Source organism: Acytostelium subglobosum (assembly GCF_000787575.1).
Source record: "Acytostelium subglobosum LB1 DNA, scaffold: scaffold25, whole genome shotgun sequence".
In the NCBI taxonomy this organism is placed as follows: Eukaryota; Evosea; class Eumycetozoa; order Acytosteliales; family Acytosteliaceae; genus Acytostelium; species Acytostelium subglobosum.
Genome location: NW_012236508.1, coordinates 34,421 through 53,626, shown reverse-complemented (window position 1 = coordinate 53,626; position 19,206 = coordinate 34,421). Strand labels below are relative to the sequence as shown.

The 19,206-nt window shown below is 46.5% G+C and overlaps 7 protein-coding genes across 7 annotated transcripts; 4 read left to right on the top strand and 3 right to left on the bottom strand.

The window, feature by feature from the left end:
• Positions 1-1,384: 1,384 nt before the first annotated feature.
• Positions 1,385-2,575, bottom strand: SAMD00019534_099920 (hypothetical protein; the record flags this gene model as incomplete). The annotated part of the gene is made up of 1 exon (XM_012894631.1): positions 1,385-2,575. A coding segment is annotated over one exon (1,191 nt), but the record flags the coding sequence as incomplete, so codon positions are not given.
• Positions 2,576-4,215: 1,640 nt separating this feature from the next.
• SAMD00019534_099910 (hypothetical protein) lies at positions 4,216-4,926 on the top strand (the record flags this gene model as incomplete). The annotated part of the gene is made up of 2 exons (XM_012894630.1): positions 4,216-4,281; positions 4,351-4,926. 2 exons carry the CDS (start codon positions 4,216-4,218, stop codon positions 4,924-4,926), a joined length of 642 nt encoding a protein of 213 aa, XP_012750084.1.
• Positions 4,927-5,345: 419 nt separating this feature from the next.
• On the bottom strand, positions 5,346-5,885 carry SAMD00019534_099900 (hypothetical protein; the record flags this gene model as incomplete). Its single annotated transcript, XM_012894629.1, has 1 exon — positions 5,346-5,885. The coding sequence occupies one exon, from the start codon at positions 5,883-5,885 to the stop codon at positions 5,346-5,348; it is 540 nt and encodes a 179-aa protein (XP_012750083.1).
• An 18-nt stretch (positions 5,886-5,903) lies between these two features.
• On the bottom strand, positions 5,904-6,455 carry SAMD00019534_099890 (hypothetical protein; the record flags this gene model as incomplete). The annotated part of the gene is made up of 1 exon (XM_012894628.1): positions 5,904-6,455. One exon carries the CDS (start codon positions 6,453-6,455, stop codon positions 5,904-5,906), a length of 552 nt encoding a protein of 183 aa, XP_012750082.1.
• Positions 6,456-7,130: 675 nt separating this feature from the next.
• SAMD00019534_099880 (hypothetical protein) lies at positions 7,131-7,640 on the top strand (the record flags this gene model as incomplete). The annotated part of the gene is made up of 1 exon (XM_012894627.1): positions 7,131-7,640. One exon carries the CDS (start codon positions 7,131-7,133, stop codon positions 7,638-7,640), a length of 510 nt encoding a protein of 169 aa, XP_012750081.1.
• A 3,358-nt stretch (positions 7,641-10,998) lies between these two features.
• On the top strand, positions 10,999-12,759 carry SAMD00019534_099870 (hypothetical protein; the record flags this gene model as incomplete). The annotated part of the gene is made up of 1 exon (XM_012894626.1): positions 10,999-12,759. A coding segment is annotated over one exon (1,761 nt), but the record flags the coding sequence as incomplete, so codon positions are not given.
• A 14-nt stretch (positions 12,760-12,773) lies between these two features.
• SAMD00019534_099860 (hypothetical protein) lies at positions 12,774-14,063 on the top strand (the record flags this gene model as incomplete). The annotated part of the gene is made up of 1 exon (XM_012894625.1): positions 12,774-14,063. A coding segment is annotated over one exon (1,290 nt), but the record flags the coding sequence as incomplete, so codon positions are not given.
• Positions 14,064-19,206: the final 5,143 nt, after the last annotated feature.

The window sequence follows — 19,206 nt, the reverse complement described above, 5'->3', positions numbered from 1 at the left end:
TGTGGAGAGAGTCGTTGTTGCTCACACCACTTGACAATGGAGAGTCCACTCTCTTTCTGCTGGCGAAGGCGGGCTTCTCAGATTTGACGTTTTTAGATTGAAGCTTCTGTTGGCATACGGCTCCTTTTTATTTGCCACTCAGAATGCCAGTCTATGTTAAATTAAAAAAGATGCTCTTCCCTAGACGGTTACATGCATGAGGTAGAAACCCTTAGGACGAGGATGCTTGATAATCCAAAGGCCGATACTTACTCGGAGGGGTTCATATAGGTGTGAGGGACGGGAGTCAAAGCACACCCTCCTACTCAATAACTCCCCAAATTCAGCTCGGAAACTGAGAAATCGAAGATAAAATGAATGCTGTACGGAATGTAGGCTATATACAGAGCACGACTCACGATATGAACATTTACCGATCAAATGGGTTTTAATTTCTCTCCTCCCCACAGAAATCCAGGAACTTATGTTAGGTTATTTGAGAGAATAAAATTCACACATCGCGTTAATTTTGCTGACTTGAATATAAAAAAAACTTCAGCCGCAACGCATTTGTGCAATAACGCCATCTTAAATCATTAAAGAGGAGTTTTTCCCGTACAAATCTTGTCGATATGAGTTGTATTGCATTTCACAATATTTTTTATATATTTTGGAGATTTTTTCCTGGTTATCTCCTAACTCATTCTTAATAGAAGGTGAATTTTTAAAATCATTTAAGGGCTCAACGTGCTTCTTTATAAAATCTTCAAAAGACAAAATAGCTTTTTTCATGCCACCTTCAGATTGAGTTGTTTTGCTTTTATTTTGGCTATAATAGCACTTCTGACTTCCCTTGGTAAGGGCGCGTCTTGATACTAAACCTAAATATGTAATAGCTAACATTTTTCACCTACTTTTTAAATAATGTTTTCAGCTCTAGTTTTTTCTTATAGCTAAAAATCGTTCACCAGAAATTTTTATGGCGGATGATTTTTTATTTGGATTGGGTATAATTCGTTGTTCGAAGGAGTCTTTTATCAATTCTGAAATATTTGGAAGCATATCTTCTAAGTGATCAGAAAAATCAGCCGTAAGAGCGGATTTGTAAAACCCATCTTTGTCATGAAATGCCCTAATCCCATTCACCTCTTCTTTGGATTTCAACCCAAACTGTATTAAACCGAACTCCGTCTGACAAACAACCGTTTCTCCAGTTTTCTAATCTTTTACTGTCTCAAGCATAATAGAGGCCGCTTGCGTCGCTGACGCAAGGGAGTGGAGATGCCATAAGGTGAGTCTTTGATTTTCTGGATACGTCGGTGTTTGTTTTTTTGTTTAGGTAGTAAACGGCGATGTCTTCTCTTGGGGGGAGCTGTTTTTCAATGTTCTCAGCTCGAGGTTATTTTTGGGTATCAGGAGGAGAGTCGTCCGTTTTCATCATCGGAAAGAAGAGAACATCTCGAATAGAGGTTGCTTTTGTCAGCAACATCACAAGGCGGTCAATCCCAATTCCAAGTCCGCCGGTAGGGGGCATCCCTTGGCAGATGGCTTCGATAAACTCTTCATCGAGAGGATGGGCCTCTTTATCACCACCGATCCGTTTTCCATTTTGTTCGACGAGGAGTTCGCGCTGCAACTCGGGGTCGTTGAGCTCTGTATACGAGTTGCAAAACTCGGTTCCGCAAATAAAGCTCTCAAATCGTTCGACAAACCGCTCTTGACGAAGCTTTGGATCTCGGTGAAGTTTACAAAGAGGAGTTGTCTCAATGGGATGGTCGATGATGTGGTGTGGTTGGATGAGGTGGGTTTCTGCAGTCTCTTCAAAAAGCGCTGCAATCAAAAGACCACGAGGAGCTGTGTCAATCTTTTTAGGGTCTCCTCCTAGGTCGAGGAGAGTTTTACGCAATTGGTCGTCTGAAAGAGGGTCGACATCGATTTTTCCATAGGTGAGAATCGCCTCTTTCATGCTCATTCGAATCCAAGGGGTTTGTAGGTCGATCGAGTTTTCCCCCAGCTGAATCTTCGTTGAGCCAAAGAGCTGAAGTGCTAGAAACTCAAAGAGTTTCTCCGTGAACACCATCATATCGTTATAGTCCCAATAGGCGGCATACGCTTCGAGCATGGTGAACTCAGGGTTGTGAGTTCGGTCGAGCCCTTCATTCCGAAAAATCTTGGAGATTTCAAAAACTCGATCAAAACCGCCGATAATCAGTTTCTTCAAGGAGATCTCCAGAGAGATTCTGAGGTACATCATTTGATGTAGAGCGTTGAGCTCCGTTGTAAAGGGGGCTGCTTCAGCTCCTCCATAGATATTCTGCAGAATGGGGGTTTCAACTTCCATGAAGTCGGATTTTTCGAAATAGTCCCGAATCAGTCGGACGATTTTGCTCCGGAGTTTGAAGGTTGTGAGCACCTCTTCATGCGTGATGAGATCGAGCCACCGTTTCCGGTAGCGGAGCTCTTTATCGGAGAGACCTGCGTGTTTGTCAGGAAGGGGGAGGAGTGTCTTACAGAGGAGTGTCAAGGTTTTGACATAGAGGGTTAGCTCTCCTGCCTGTGTACGAAAGAGATGTCCCTCAACGCCAACGATATCACCGAGGTCGATCTTCTTTTCGACAAATTTAAGGGGGGTGAGCTCTTCCGTGGGAGTAAATCCAGCGACGGTTGTGTGGTTCCGATTGAGCATGAGTTGAAGACGTCCGGTTGCATCCTGTAGGTGGGCAAACGCGTTTTTCCCCATGCCGCGAAAAAGGACGAGTCTTCCAGCCAAAACAACGTGCTCGGTACGACCTGCTTCTGCCTCTTCGCTTCTGCCAAGTTCATGAGATGCATACTTATGTGCAAGTGCATGTGCTGTTTGGGTCGGTTTAAACTGCGCGGGGTAAGGATCGATGCCGAGTGTTCGGATCTCCGCAAGCTTTGCGCTCCGGTTTTTAAACTCTTCGTGGTGGTGGTAATCGGGATGCATAGGGGCATTTTAGTCGAGATCTACAACAGAAGTCAAACAGAACGTGACCTCGACTTTGCAACTTTTGGATGCGAAGGGCTCAAGATGTTTGTTCTCGGAAGAGTTATTTAACTCACCTTACGCATGTGCAATGGTGAATAAACACAATCTTTTGATTATCGAGCTCTTAAAAAATGGTCGCCATATTTGAAAATATGTCTGTGCTTTTTTAAGAGCTCGATAATCAAAATCTCATATTTCTCCACTCATCACCCCTGTGTAAGGTGAGTAAATAACTCTTCAGTTCAGAAGAGCAGAAACGACTGAGAGCAAAGAGATGAGACAGGCGCATCCAAAAAGTTGCAAAGTCGAGGTGACTGGAGGTTTTTCCAAATAACAGCGAGAGCCGGTTTTTGAAGTTGTCCGCCATCTCCAGTGCTGGAGCATTTTTACAGCCAACGCTTTCGCTGGAAGTAGAGGACGGCGAGGATGATGGAGACCCCTGTAGCACCGATGATATAGAGAAAGGCGAGGGGGTGAGACGCTAGGGGGAGCGCGATATTCATCCCGTAGAGGCTGGCGATCATCGTAGGGATATTGAAGAGGATCGTCAGAGCTGTGAGCAGTTTGATCGTCTTGTGCAGGTTGTTGGTGAAGATGATTTGGTACGAGTCTCTTAAAGAGCGGATGCTCTTTAAGCTGATACTGCAGAGGTCTTCCGACTGTTTGATCGCATTCCGTAGATCTTCTAGCAACCCCTGGTCTTTTTCATAGAGACTCGTATACCTTCCCGAGATGATAGCCTCTAGGACCGAATGGAGGGGAATCAGGGTAGAGAGGTATTGATTGAGCACTTCTTCACTGCGGGTGAGCTCTGTGATATCTTCGCTATCGACCGTGATCATCTCTTTCTCTTGTTTTAAGACGGTATGACGGATACGGCGGGTGTGTGCTGTGAACTCTTGGGTTATTTTTAAAAAGAGAGAGATCAAAAATTTCGATTTTTGAAGGGTGGAGAGTTTGTTTTTTTGGAGCAAAAAATTGCTGATCAGATAGCTTTTATGGGGAGTGAGGGTGACGATGTAATGGGGGGTGAGGATCATTGCAAGTGTTGAGGTGTAAAGCCCTGTCTCATACTCCGTTGGATAACGGGTAAAGATAATCACCGTATTTTGAATCCGCTCGATGCGAGGGACTTCGAATTTATCCAGGCAGTCTTGGAGGTCGGTCGGTTCAAGCTGAATCAGTCCAGCTAGGTTGACAATATCTTCAGGGGTCGCTTCATCGACATGGATCCAGCACCCTTCGTCGATTTGAGGGGAGATCTGAAAGGTGTCGTCATGAGCTGTTTTGGAGTAGATCTCGATCATCAACTCGATCTATGGACCGAATCAACTAAATTTATCAACCTCTAATTTAGAGAGCCGTTCCTCAACCGCTTTGAGTCGAAGGGGGATTTTTTTTTGGGAAACCAGCTCCCGTTGGTGCGTGTCGAGGGGAACAGCCGGATTTCCACCGTATTTTCCAGGAGAGGTGATCGATTTTTTTATGCCGCTGCGCGCTGCAAAGAGGGTGTGATCTGCAATCTCGATGTGGCCGACGGTTCCCGTCTGACCGGCCATGACGACGTACTTGCCGGTTTTCACAGAGCCGGAGATGCCGGTTTGAGAGACAATCAGATTGTGTTCTCCAAGGACAACGTTGTGGGCAATTTGAACGAGATTATCGATCTTTGTCCCTCGACGGACGAGGGTCTCCTTAAAGCGGGCTCTGTCAATGGTGGTATTGGCTCCAATTTCGACGTCGTCTTCGAGAACGACAACTCCGAGCTGTTCTTGTTTTTGGTGTCTCCCATTCCCATCAGTTGTATAGCCGTAGCCACAAGAGCCGATGACTGCACCGGGTTGAATGATCACGCGGTTGCCAATTCTGCACCCTTCTCGGATGGTGACATGCGAGTGGAGGGTACAGCTAGAGCCGATTCGAACATAGGCTCCTAGTGTGACAGAGGGGCCAAGAGTGGTCCCGGACTCGATCTGGCAGTGGGCGTCGACAACGACATACGGTCCCAGCGTGACATTGGGTCCAATGACGGCTGTTGGATGGACAACAGCGGTGGGATGGATCCCTTGAAACCCAGAGGTGTAGGCTGGACGGAAGAGTTTGATGATCTGTTGGAAGGTGGCAGACGGATGATCTGAGATGAGATAATTTTTCCCTTCGATACGAGGGGTCTGAGGGTCGATACAAACCACACCTGCTTGAGTTGTTTTTAGAGAGGGTCGGTAGAGCGGGTTTGCCAAGAAAGAGGCGTCGGATGAGCAGGCAGAATCGAGCTCGTCAACCCCGGTGATGAGATGGGAGGGGTCGCCGATGAGTTGTGCTCCTGTCAATTCTGCAAGCTCAAAGAGGGTCTTCACTACTTTCCAACAGCGGGTTGTTTCTCTGTATCGTCAAAAGATTTATCCATCTCTTTGATCACATCTGCTGTGATATCGAGCTTGGGATCGTAGAAGAAGCAAGCCTCTTTATTGAGGATCATCGAGTAGCCTTTAGAAGAGGCGAGTTTTTCTGCAGCTGAGGTGATTCCACCGACGACGTTTTGAAAAATTCGATTTTGTCCTTGCTGGATGAATTGGTAATATTGTTGGTTGTAACGGTTCATCTCTTCGCTGAGTTGGGACCATTTCCCTTTGAGCTCTTGCTCTCCTTCAGGAGAGAGACCATCGAGAAAATCTCTGTCTTGCAACTGTTCTGTGACTTCTTTGAGTTGTTTCTCTTTATCTTCGATCAACGTTGCGATCTGTTTGCGCATCTCTTCGACGGCCGATTGCTCGTGTTTACCGACTTTGGATTCAGTCACACAACTGACGAAATTGACGATCCCAACTTTTGTCTCCGTTGCACAGAGTTGCAAGCTGGTTAAGGTGAGGGCGATGAGTGTAGAGAGTTTTTTCATGTTGACTCCTTTTTTTGTTTAAAATTGTCCGCCCATCGAGAAGAAAACCCTCTCAATTTGGCTGTTGTGCTTTGCATTGACGGGGAATCCGATTCCGACGGTGATCGGCATCCGGTGCATGACTTCGAGTCGAATTCCAGCTCCGTAGCTCATATTGTACCGCTGAATGTTGAATTTCTTTCTCGAAATAGAGCCGGCATCGATGAAGAGAAAGCCGTCTAAGATAGAGAGGATCTCATGGAGGTATTCAACCGAAATGACAGAGGCGGAGATTCCACCGATCGGGTCGCCATTGCTATATCTCGATCCCAGGTCAAAGGCGCGGTAGCCACGGACGGAGTTCTCTCCACCGAGAAAGAACCGCTCTCCTTTTGGGATGTCTTCGACACTACTTGTCCACCATGTCGGTTGAACGAAGCGGGCCTCCCAACGGTATTTCATGACTCCATGTCGCCACAGCTGTTGATAAAAGGTGTTCACATAGCTGTATTTGAGGAAAGAGACATTCCCTCCGACCCCTGCAAATTCAAGCTCCAAAAGGGTTCGAAGACCGTTATGTGGCTTGATCATGCTATCTGTCGAGTCGTAGTTAAGGGAGGTTCCAATAGCAGAGATGTGACCTTTCCCCTTTTTTAAATCTCTTCTCTCTTGCGTGGTTGCGTTGTCATCGGCTTTGTCTTTTTCATGCTTAAGCCGGTATTTTGTCCCTGCTGTCCAGTAGGCAGAGAGAGGGTAAGAGGCGAATAGATTTCCTCCGATTGAATCGATCTGATACTCTTTTGCCTGAAGCTCACTCTGGCTTAAAGAGCCTTCAAACCCGACTCTCCAGAGTGTATCGCGAAAGTAAGGTGTTAGCCACGAGACCACATACGATCTCTCTTTAGCCCCCAGTGTTACTTTTGCGTGAGCGTATTCACCCCCACCCCGCATGGCAGAGGGTCCCTCTTTAGGGAGTTTTGCAAACCCTTTGTAGTTGAAGTTGGTCTCTGTAATATCGAGTCCTCCGAAGATGCTACTATCTGAACTGAGTCCGAAGAATAGGCTGGCATGTCCCGTGGGGGTCTCTTCGACCTCAATGTAAACATCGCGGTAGTTTTCACCTAAGATCTGATCGTCTTGGGTCCGGACTGAATAGACGTTGACACTTTTAAAATACCCCATGTTTTGGAGTCTTTCCTGAGTCGCTTTGAGGCGAACAGAGTCGAACGTCTCACCAGGGATGAGGAGAGACTCGCGTAAAATGACATGAATCTGCGTCTGCTCATTTCCAAAAACCCGGATCAATCCAATCTTGTATTGAGACCCTTCCTCGATTTCAAAACGGATGTTGTAAACCGGTTGATCACTGGAGAGCTCGGTTTCGTATTGAACATTGGTGTCGATATACCCTTTTCGTCCATAGAGATCTTTAATGGCTTCGGCGGTGTTTCGCAGGACTTCTGGGGAGTATTTCTCCTCGGGGTGGACCAAAAAAGCCTTTTCGATTTCTACATCGGTGAAGAGGGTGTTCCCTTTAAAGGTGATTGTCCCGTAGTGAAAGAGGGGGCCATGGTCTGCGGTGAGGGTGATAATGATACGCCCCTCTTTCTCTGCATTGGTGATTTGGAGATCGACTTTAGCATCGGCATACCCTTCATTTTGAAGCATCGTGACAATGGCCAGCCGATCTTGTTCGATCGCCTCTTCCTGGAGAATTCCCGACCCCGTCAGCCAACTGGTAAAGAGGCTGTACGACTTCGTGTAGATCTTCTCTAAGATTCGGCTCTTCTCTTTTTTCGTGAACCCACTGAAGACGATATCGTCGACAATTCCAGGACGCCCTTCGATCACATTCACATGAATATCGACCTCGTTGGTATTTCCAATCGGGGTCGCGGTATAGGAGAGTTGCGACTCAAAATACCCTTTTTTGATGTAGTACTCTTTGACTTTATTGAACTTTTTATTGAATTCAACCCGGTTAAAAACCTGATGCTCTTTCACTTCGAGCTCTTTCCGTAGGGTGCCCGATGAAAAATGGGTATTCCCTTGCCAAATGATCTTGTGAACCGTCGGTCGGAGCCATATTTTGAGCGTGATGACGACCTCTCCACTCACCGTTGAGATCTGGGGGTCGACTCGATCGTACTCGGTAGAGAGGGTTTTCAGATCTCCATCAAAGACGAGTTGTGAAAACGGGTCGCCGACCTTTGTCTTAAGTCTCTCTTGGACGAGGCGAGGGTCAAAAGATGTGCCTGGAGGGAGATTTTCAGCTTGAATATCGATCCGTCCAACGGCTCTCTGCTCATACGTCTCAACACTTAAAGCTGGGGCTGTAAAGAGCTGTTCAAAGGGAGCACATGTCAGTAGAACTGCAGATGAGAGTAAAACTATTTTTTTCATATGTGTCATTGGTTAACCCAAAGATGCGGAGTATAAGAAAAGGGTTGGAATTATGCAATGGATAGCTGTGATTTCTAAAAAATATTCCCCATGAGGCTGTTTGGGGGGAGATTTCATCTTTTAATGCTTCAGATTCGGGTATGCAAATCGCCCTCTAGTGCAAGAGGGCGATTTTAAAAAGTTATAGGGGTTTTTAAGTTTTGCGCTGCTTCTCGTAATAGGTATTGGCTTCCTGGCTCTGTCCCAATTTTTGGAAACAGTCTCCAAGATGACCACAAGCACTCTTTTCTCCTGCTAAATCACCTCTAGCCTGAGCGATGGCCAAGTGTCTTTTGTGGTACTCAATGGCTTTTTTGTAATCACCTAATGAATACCATCCGGTTCCAAGGCCACTACAGCTGCTACCGATCCCTTCTTGGTCTTCTAGCCATTCGGCAACATCAAGCCCTTTCTGATACCACTTGATCATGGTCTTGTAGTCTTTGATCAAGAGCCAAGACCCTGCAACAAGACCACACGATTTCCATTGCTAATCTTTTCGATAGGTAGGCACGATGTAGACTCCATCTTTTGCGTAGTGGATTTTGCCCCACGTGGTGAGAGTTTTTTCTCCTCAACGGTCTCCGATGTTAATTGACTAAAATAGGTGTCTCCCTGTTAGGGCTCTAGAGAGGGTCCCTCCATCGACGTACTCGAGAGGGCTTCCCATCGGTAGACCTAGAGCGAGCCTGGAGACGGGGATCTCGAGCTTGCTGAGTTGCTCTTTCAGGTAGAGGGCGGTGGCGTCCCCTTCCAGAGTGGAATCGAGTGCGACGATGACCTCTTTCACATCTAAATCTGCAATTCTTCGGAGAAGTCCGGGGAGATTGAGCCGTTCGAGTGTTCGTCCATCCAGGGGGGAGAGGAGCCCGCCTAAGACATGGTAGAGCCCTTTGTAGATGTGGGTCTCTTCGATCGCATAGGCGTCTTTAGGAGAAGAGATGAGGCAGAGAAGAGAAGAGTCGCGCCGGTCTCTATCACAGAATTCACACTTTTTGAGGTCGGTGAGACAGTTGCAGTGAGGACATGTCCCGATTTTTTCTTTGAGGGAGGCGACATGGTGTGAAAACTCTTGAAGTGCCTCTTCCGATCTTGTTAAAAGATGGAAGGCAAATCTCTCAGCTGTTTTAGCCCCCACGCCTGGCAACGTTTTTAGGGAGGAGATGAGTTGTTGAAGAGCGAGGGGATATTTGGACATGAGTAAAGAGATATCCGATCATAGAATCGATTTCAAGTTGAAAATTATACCGTTTTCGCAATTAAATAGATGGGAAGAGAGGATGCGATGAAAGGTTTAGACTCCGGAAAAGATAAGATTAAAAAAATTTGCGATGCGCTTCGCCGAGAGACGCTAGAGCCAGCCCGGCATGAAGCTGAGAGTTTGCTGGAGCAGGCGCACAGAGAGGCCGTTGAAATTTTGGCAGAGGCTCACATCCAAGCTAAAAAATTGATGGAGAGTGCACTAGCTGAGAATGAGAAGCAAAAGGCGATTTTTCAAGCGGCTTTGCGTCAAGCTTGTCGCCAAATGCTCGATTCTCTTAAAGAGAAAATTGAGAAGAAGTTGTTCAACCCGGCTCTTGCTCATCTGGTAGCAGCTCCGCTTCACGACCCTAAGATTGTCGCTCACATCATCAATACGTTGGTGGGCGCGATTGAAAAAGAGGGGTTGAAAGCCGATTTGAGCGCTGCTATTGCAGCTTCTATCCCCGCTAAGGGAGTCAATGAGTTGCTCGCTTCAAAAGTGGTCCAAAGGCTCCGAGAAAAGGGAGTTCTTTTGAGTTCTATTGGAGGCGGAGTTGAAATTAAGTTGATCCAAGACCATATCACGCTCGATTTTTCCGATGCGACACTCCGAGAGTTGATAGCAACTCATATTCGGAAAGATTTTCGAGACTATATCTTCAAATCATAGGAATTTGTGGCAAATTACTACTTTTTAGCAGCCGGGCTTCCTCCCCTGACTTTGGGTGAAAGGCCCGATTTTTCATTTGAAGAGTTGGTCGCTCGTTTAGAGATCAATCTCACCAAAGATGATTTGAAGCAGACAAAGATTTTTCGACAATTTATCGATATCAGTAATATGCGGATGCTTTTTTTGGAAGATGCGATCGATCCTCGAGGAAACCTCAACGAAAAGGAGCTCGATCAAGCCCTTCTTCTTCAAGATGGACTTCCAAGCTATGTTTTCGATTTTTTAGACCGGTTTGAAACGATTCAACAGAAAATCGGTTTTTTCCCCGGCTTGATATCGCTCTATTTCTCTGAAGAGGTGACACGTTGCAGAGGTTTTCTGAAAAATTATCTGAAGTTTGAGAGGGAATGGAGATTGGTGATTTTGGCGCTGCGGGCTAAGCAGCTGGGGAGAGATCTCGTGACTGAACTTCAATTTGAAGATTTAAAAGATCCACTCATTATCGATATTTTAGCTCAGAAAGATGCCCCTTCTTACGAACCACCTCCAGAGTATACAGAATTAAAAGAGAAGTATCTCTCTTGCGGCCCAGATCCGTGGCAGCAAAACCGAGTTGTGAGTGAGTGGCGTTTTCACAATATTGAGGAGTTGGTGGAAAAGCCTTTATTTTCCATCGACTGGATATTATCGTATATGGCACAACTTCTCATCGTGGAACAATGGAATGAGCTCGATGAGGCAAAGGGAAAGATCATTCTAGAGGCGTTTGTAGGTTAATTCATGAGAGATGTAGCGATTGGAAAAGTTGTAAAAGCGTTCGGAAACTTGCTTCACGTGGTCTTTGAGCGAGCTGTTCGTCAGGGGGAAGTGGGGATGATAAAACTCGGAAACACCCTCTTGAAAGGAGAAGTCATCGAGATTGCAGGTGACGAGGTGAAAATGCAAATTTTCGAAGATACCCGAGGGGTTAAACTCGGAACACCTGTCGAGTTTAACGGCCATCTTTTGGAGGCGGAGTTGGGTCCCGGTCTTTTAGGCGCTATTGTCGACGGGTTGCAAAATCCGCTTGAGAAGGTTGCCGATGCGACAGGCCTCTTTCTCACAAGAGGGGTCTACCTGCCACCTTTGGACCGGTCACGGCATTGGGATTACCACCCTGTTGCTAAAGTCGGCGATGTTCTGCAACGTGGAGAAGAGCTCGGCTATACGATGGAGGGGAGATTCCACCACTCCATCTTCATCCCTTTTAATCTGTTTGGGGAGTACACCGTGACATGGATCGCTAAAGCGGGCTCTTATACAGTCGATACCGTGGTTGCAAAGGGGACCGACAATAAAGGGGTAGAACACTCTTTTACCATGATTCAAAAATGGCCGGTTAAGTCCTCCCTTTTCGCCGGTGAGAAGATCAAAGGGACGCAGATGATGGATACGGGGGAGAGGATCATCGATACACAGTTTCCCGTCTTGAAAGGGGGGACATTCTGCTCACCTGGCCCCTTTGGTGCAGGGAAAACCGTTCTTCAACACCACTTGGCTAAATACTCTTCCGTCGATATCGTCATCGTTGTCGCCTGCGGTGAGAGGGCGGGAGAAGTCGTCGAGGTTTTAAGAACGTTTCCCCACCTAAGCGACCCTCATACGAATGAATCCCTCATGAATCGGACCGTGATTATCTGTAACACCTCTTCGATGCCCGTCGCTGCGCGTGAAGCGTCGATCTACATGGGAACGACCATCGCAGAGTACTATCGACAGATGGGACTCGATGTCTTATTGCTCGCCGACTCGACATCTCGATGGGCTCAAGCGATGCGTGAGATGTCTGGAAGACTTGAAGAGATTCCTGGGGAAGAGGCTTTTCCAGCGTATCTCGCCTCTCGTATCGCCGCCTTTTATGAGCGGTCCGGAGTGGTCAAGTTGGAAAATGGAAAAACCGGGTCGTTGACCATTTGCGGAACGGTCTCTCCAGCGGGAGGAAATTTTGAAGAACCCGTGACGCAAGCGACTCTCTCCGTCGTCGGTGCATTTCTTGGCCTATCGCGGTTACGGTCAGATGCTCGCCGCTATCCAGCGATCGATCCTCTTATCTCATGGAGCAAGTATATCGATGATGTGAGCCAGGAACTCGGGGCAAAAGTGCAGGGCTGGGGAAAAATGGCAAAGGGCGCCGCAAAGATTTTGTTCGATGGGAATGAGATCGGGAAGCGGATGGAGGTTGTGGGCGAAGAGGGGATTACCCTGCGTGATATGGTGACCTATCTTAAGGCCGAACTCTACGACTTCAGCTACTTGCAGCAAAATGCTTTTGATAAAGAAGATGCGTATTGCCCTTTAGAGCGGCAAATCCCACTTTTTCAGCTGATTAATAAAATATTTGAATCGCATTTTGATTTCGATGGGCACGATGCAGCACGGTCGTTCTTCCTCGATCTTCAAAATGAGATCAAGAATATCAATTTTATGCCATTCAAGTCGGATCGGTATGAGAAGGCGTTTGCACGTATTGAAGAGAAAGTCGAACAGGCAATGAGAGGGATCACATGAAAAAGATTTACGATAGAATTGTAGATATGCGGGGGAATCTTTTGACAGTGATCGCTCAAGATGTCTCGCTTGGCGAGATGGCCCGTATTCACAAAAAAAGCGGAGAGTCGGTCTATGCTTCGGTCTTGAGAATCAACGGCGATAAAGTCACACTCCAGTCGTTTGAGAATACAAGGGGACTCTCAACGAGTGACCGCGTTGAATTTTTAGGGAAAGAGATGGAGGTGGTTGCCTCGGATAGTCTGCTAGGGCGTCGGTTCAATGGATCGGGGAGATCGATCGACAAGGGGCCACAGGTTTCTGGCGATTCTGTCCAGCTGAATGCCCCCTCTTTTAACCCTGTTCGGCGGATCGTTCCCCACGATCTGGTTCGTACAAACATCCCGATGATCGATGTCTTTAACTGCCTCGTTAAATCGCAAAAAATCCCCATTTTTTCAATCGCTGGAGAGCCCTTTAATGCGCTGTTAATGCGCATTGCAAACCAGACAAATGCCGATGTCGTTATCATCGGAGGTATGGGGCTTAGATTTGACGACTACCAAGCTTTTATCGACAATGCCGAAAAGGCGGGCTCTCTTGAAAAAACCGTCATGTTTATCCACCAAGCGACCGATCCGGCTGTCGAATGCCTCTTGGTGCCAGATTTAGCTCTAGCTGTTGCGGAGAAGTTCGCGACAGAAGATAAAAATGTGCTCGTCCTTCTCACCGATATGACGGCTTTTGGCGATGCCATTAAAGAGATTGCGATTACGATGGATCAGATTCCATCGAATCGAGGTTATCCCGGCTCACTCTATTCCGACTTGGCGGCCCGTTATGAAAAAGCCGTCGACATTGAAGGGAGCGGCTCCATCACCATCATCGCAGTGACGACAATGCCAGGTGGAGATGTGACCCACCCCATCCCCGACAATACGGGGTATATCACCGAAGGACAGTTTTATCTACACGAAGGGAGAATCGACCCCTTTGGCTCCCTTTCGCGTCTCAAACAGCAGGTCATCGGGAAGGTCACGCGAGAAGATCACGGAGATATCGCCAATGCGCAGATTCGGTTGTATGCCGAAGGGAAGAAGGCGCGTGAAAGACAGTCGATGGGTTTTAAACTCTCTCGCTGGGATGAGAAGCTTCTCCACTTTACCACCCTTTTTGAAGATCGGATGATGAATCTCGAGGTGAATCTTTCACTTGAAGATGCCCTCGACGATGGATGGAAAATGGTCAGTGAGTGTTTTGAGCAGCAAGAGGTGGGGATTAAACAAACCCTGATCGATAAATATTGGCCAAAATTGAATGGTTAAGTTAACAAAGACAGAGCTTAGAAGTCAGCAATTACGGCTGAATCAGCTGCAGAAATATCTTCCGACACTCCAGTTGAAGAAGATGCTTCTGCAGATTGAGGTCAATCAAGCAGAGCTAGAGATAGAACAGCTGCGAGAAGAGTTCGCTATCGCTGAAAAAAAAGTGGCAACCTACTCTTTGCTCTTCTCTGACCGGAATGCTTTTGATCTTTTTCCCTCTGTGAAAGTGGTCGATATCGTTAAACGGTATGAAAATATCGCAGGCGTCGATTTGCCCAGCTTGGATCAGATCGTTTTTCAAGAGACCAACTACCTTCTTTTTGACTCGCCTGTATGGCTCGATGCTGCGATCGCGGGATTGAAAAATTTGATTACCATCCATGAGAAAATCGGAATTGCCAAAGAGAAAAAAAGTGCGCTTGAAAAAGAGCTTCGAGAAGTCTCTATCCGGGTGAATCTCTTTGAGAAAATTCTCATCCCACGCTCTTTGCAAAACATCCGCAAAATACGGATCTTCTTAGGAGATCAACAATTGGCAGCGGTTTGCCAAGCCAAAGTCGCTAAGCAAAAAATCGTTGAACGGGAAGAGGTGGCTCGATGATTACAGATATCGTCAAGTACTTGATTCTGGGAACCCAGGACAACTTAAATCAATTCTTTGAGCAAGCTCAAGAGAATGGATTTTTGGAGTTTATCACTGTTTCACCGAAAAAGCAGACGGAATTCCCCGCCGTTGTTCAGAATTTCTATACAGCTATTAAGATCCTGAAAAAACAACCTGTTCGAGAGCCGTACCAAGGTGCAGGGGATCTATTTTTAGCCATGCAGATCTCGGAGAGAATTCTGGAGCTCAAAGAGAGCCTCGAGAAACTCTACGAAGAGAGACGGATTCTCGATACCGAGATCACACGTGTAGCCCCTTTTGGGGATTTCTCCATGGAAGATATCAATTATATCGAAGAGAAGGGGGGGCGTAGAGTCCAGTTTTTCTGCATGAAGACGGCCAAGAGCCATAAAACACTTCTCCCCGAAGAGTTTATCTATATTGGAACCGAATACGACCTCGACTATTTTATTGCGCTCAGTCATGAGCCGATCGCAGTATCAGGGGTGATAGAGATGAGAATCGACTCTCCCTTAGGAGAATTGACGAGTCGGATCGAGTTTGTCGAAGAGGCGATTCAACGGTTTGAAATAGAGCTCAAAGAGCATGCTGGATATATCGAATTTCTTCACCACTACCTTCTAGAAGAGTTGAATGGGCACAACTTAGCTTGCGCTAAGAGAGAGGTCGCCTACCCTTTAAAAAGTACCCTCTTTGTCGTTGAGGCATGGGTTCCCAAGAACAAGGTCGATCACCTCTACCAATTGATCGATGGAATGGATGTGCATGTCGAGCAAATTCAGATTGAAAAAGAGGATAGGGTTCCGACATGTCTTGAGAATCAAGGGTTTGCCCATGTCGGCGAAGATATCATGAAGATCTACGATGTCCCTGCAATCACAGATAAAGACCCCTCCTCGTGGATCCTCGGAGGGTTCACGTTCTTCTTTGCGGTCATCGTTGGAGATGGAGGCTATGGACTCCTCTTTCTTGCGCTTGCCTTTTACCTAAAGAGAAAATTTCCTCAAATTCGGGGTTCTCAAAAACGGATGCTCCGTCTCTTCTTCCTTCTCTCAATCGCGTGTATTGGGTGGGGAGTTCTCACCTCGTCTTATTTTGGGCTTAAGCCGAAACCTAAGACCTTTTTAACCAAAATCTCGCCCCTCCATTACCTCGTTGAAAAAAAAGCAGATTACCACCTCAAAGTCAAAGACGACGTCTATGAGACTTGGGTGGCAAAATTTCCCCAGATTCGTCAGGTCAAGGACGGGAATCAGATGCTCTTAGCAACCGCCGTTGTCAAAAAAGGGACCACAACCTACCAAATGATTGAAGAGTTCATCGGTAATATCATCCTCGATTTCACACTGATCATCGGAGTTGTCCACATCTCTTTCGCTTTTCTCCGGTACCTTAGACGGAATTTTGCAGGGATAGGTTGGATTGTCTTTATGATCGGAGGGTACCTCTTTTTCCCCTCGATGTTGAATGCGACGACTATCTTAGAGTTTATGGGAGTTGCAACTAAGCAAACCGCAGCCGCCTTCGGTCTCCAATGTCTCTATGGAGGAGTCGGCTTTGCCCTCGTTGCCGCTGTCATTCAACACCGTTGGAAAGGGCTCGGCGAAATTGCAAATATGATCCAGGTTTTTGCAGATGTCCTCTCCTATCTTCGGCTCTATGCTTTGAGCCTTGCAGGTGCGATTATGGCGAGCACTTTTAACCAAGAGGGGTCTGCACTCGGCCTTGCCGCCGGTTTTGTCGTTATCCTCGCCGGACATGGGATCAACATGGTTTTAAGTTTCATGGGTGGAGTGATTCATGGACTTCGTCTTAACTTCCTAGAGTGGTACCACTACTGTTTTGACGGGGGTGGCCGTCTTTTCAGGCCTCTTCGCAAATTGAAAAATAAATAGACAAAGTTCAAAATATTTAGGCTATGCTAAAAAACCTTAGCTGTTTTAACGCCAGTTCGGGATTAGCGCATAGATAAAAGTAGGGAAGATTCTGATGAAGAAAGGCGAAGAGAAGGCTTGTTTGGAAGCAGCTGATATCCGATGAGCCCTCCAAATAGATTTGTCAAGAAATTCTTGCGAGATCGATGACGATGGTGCTCGATCTGACACCCCTGTTTAAGTCGATTATTCACGCTTTCTATAACCCCTCTTGCTCGTAGAAAGAGTTTTTCCCAAGGGGCCATGAGCTTATTTTTCATGTTCGATCGGAGTCTGGTAATGAGCTTAATCCCCTGATGATACAGTCGAGCAAACACTTTTCCAGAGAGATACCCTTTATCACCAAAGAGATGTCCAAAGAGTTTTTTTGTTAGAAAATCGATAGGAATAAGATCATGCCGATTTCCCCCTGTAAGCTGAAAAGCAAGAAGCTCTCCTTTTTCATTGATGACCAAATGGAGTTTAAGACCAAAAAACCATCCTGTCGATGTTTTCCCTTTAGAAGCCACTCCCTGAAAGGTTTTATGAGAAGAAGCTCTTCTAATAGGGCAAACAGTCAAGACGGTGCTATCGATGAAGGAAATTCCCGAGCAGTTTTTAAGCGATGAGAGCAGGAAGCAAAATAGAGGGAAAATCGTTCTGGGGATTAATTCGACAAAGCGGCCATAGCTCACCAAATCAGGAAAGTATTTTTTTAATAGAGGGTTTTGAAGGAGATAAAAGTCTTTAAAGGTTCGCATCTTAGAGTGATGAAATAAGATGAGAATGGTCATGATCTCACTTAAATGCATCTTTGTGGTTCTGGTCAGATATTTGCGGTTGGACAGAGCTGAAAGGCTCATCTTTAACTCAAGCATAGTAGAAAAATCGTCAATCGAGCAAAATAGAGATATCAAAAGGTTTTCGAACATTTTGGATCCTGTTGTTTGTTTGTGATAAAGGAAACGACAGGATTTTTTTACTTCTCCAAAATTTTTCTCTATAAGCTAATCCCGAACTGGCGTTAAAATTGGACGACCATTTCAGAGCATAAGGGACGCTTGCTCGCTGCAAAATTCTCACCCAACCCTCCTTTCCTTCCCTCTTGATCCTTCGGTTCATTTCGGTGTAAAAAGGGGATTGAAACTCCTCGAGAGCTTATGGTATAGTCCTCCGAAAAGGAGTTCGGTTATGGACTATGGAATGATCGGTCCTGCTCTTGTTTTAGGGCTTGGCTGTATCGGCAGTTCAATTGGATGTGGTATTGGAGGGATGGCCTCTCACGCGGTGATGAGTCGTGTAGAAGAGAATCATGGAAAATTCATCGGGATGTCCGCGATGGCGGCCTCGCAATCCATCTATGGTTTTGTTCTCATGCTTCTGATGCGGGATAGTATCAAAGCTGGAACACTCTCTGAAATGTCGGGAATCGGAATCGGCCTCTCTGTAGGTCTGGCATTGATGATCTCCTCGATTTATCAAGGAATGTGCGCGGCTTCGGGAATTCAAGCCTCGGCAAAGCAGCCCGCTATCATCGGTAAATGTTTTGCAGCGCTCGGAATTGTAGAGTCGTTCTCGCTCTTTGCCTTTGTCTTTGCCCTTCTCCTCATTTACTAAAAGCAGGACGACTCTTTTAGGTATTGAGATGGATTCCGATTTTGGTCAGCAGAAAACGGCTGACTAAAATTGGATGCTGCAGGAGGAGTTTAAGGAGAATAAGATACGAGACGCCCGCGACTTCTTTATAGAGAATATGCGGATGATGGGCAGCGGCATCGGAGATCCAATGGCCATAGGGTGGTGGTAGATGTCGAGGAAGTGCCTCTAGTGGAAAAAATTGTAGGTCTTTTGTCTCATTTCCTGTTTTCAAAAAACCGCTTTTCAGCTTAACCTCATAGAGATGGGTTACTTTGGCAAGTCTGTTTCTAGGAGTATAGATGGCAATTTTTCGAGAGATCTCAACATGACATCCGGTCTCCTCTTCCATCTCTCGACAAGCGGCGGCTTCAGGGGACTCTCCCGGCTCAATACCCCCTCCAGGCAAGACCCAAACGGGAATATCTCTCCGTTGAATGAGAAGGACTTTGTCACCTTTAAAAAGAATAGTTGCAACCGATTCAGCCATGGATAAACATTTTATTCTCCCCGCTCTTTTCTGCCTACTCTTCCTTACGGGGTGTGAGAAGTATTACCTCTCCCTTAGACAGGTGGCCGTCGATGCCTCTTATCTAGCCAGTACTCATGTTGCCACACCCGATCCCCGTCAAGCCCATCCCCCAAGGGGGCAAAAAGTCGTCTTACAGTGGGCAGTCCCACCTGAACTTTTGAGGAAGAACCCTCAGATCGTTTTTCAAGCTGTCTATAAAAACCATACGGAGAGAACCGTGATCTATCCGATCAAAAGTCGTTTGGGATACGAGGTCTACACGCTCATCGATGAAGAGTTCGATCAAACAGGCGGACTTCTCACCTATAGAGCTGAGATGGTAACGGCTGATAACCGGGTTTATCATCAGTGGAAGCACCAGCTTTGGGTTGAGTTAATCAACTTAACCGATATTCTGCAAACCCCATAACGAGCCCAGTCATTTGTAAAGTC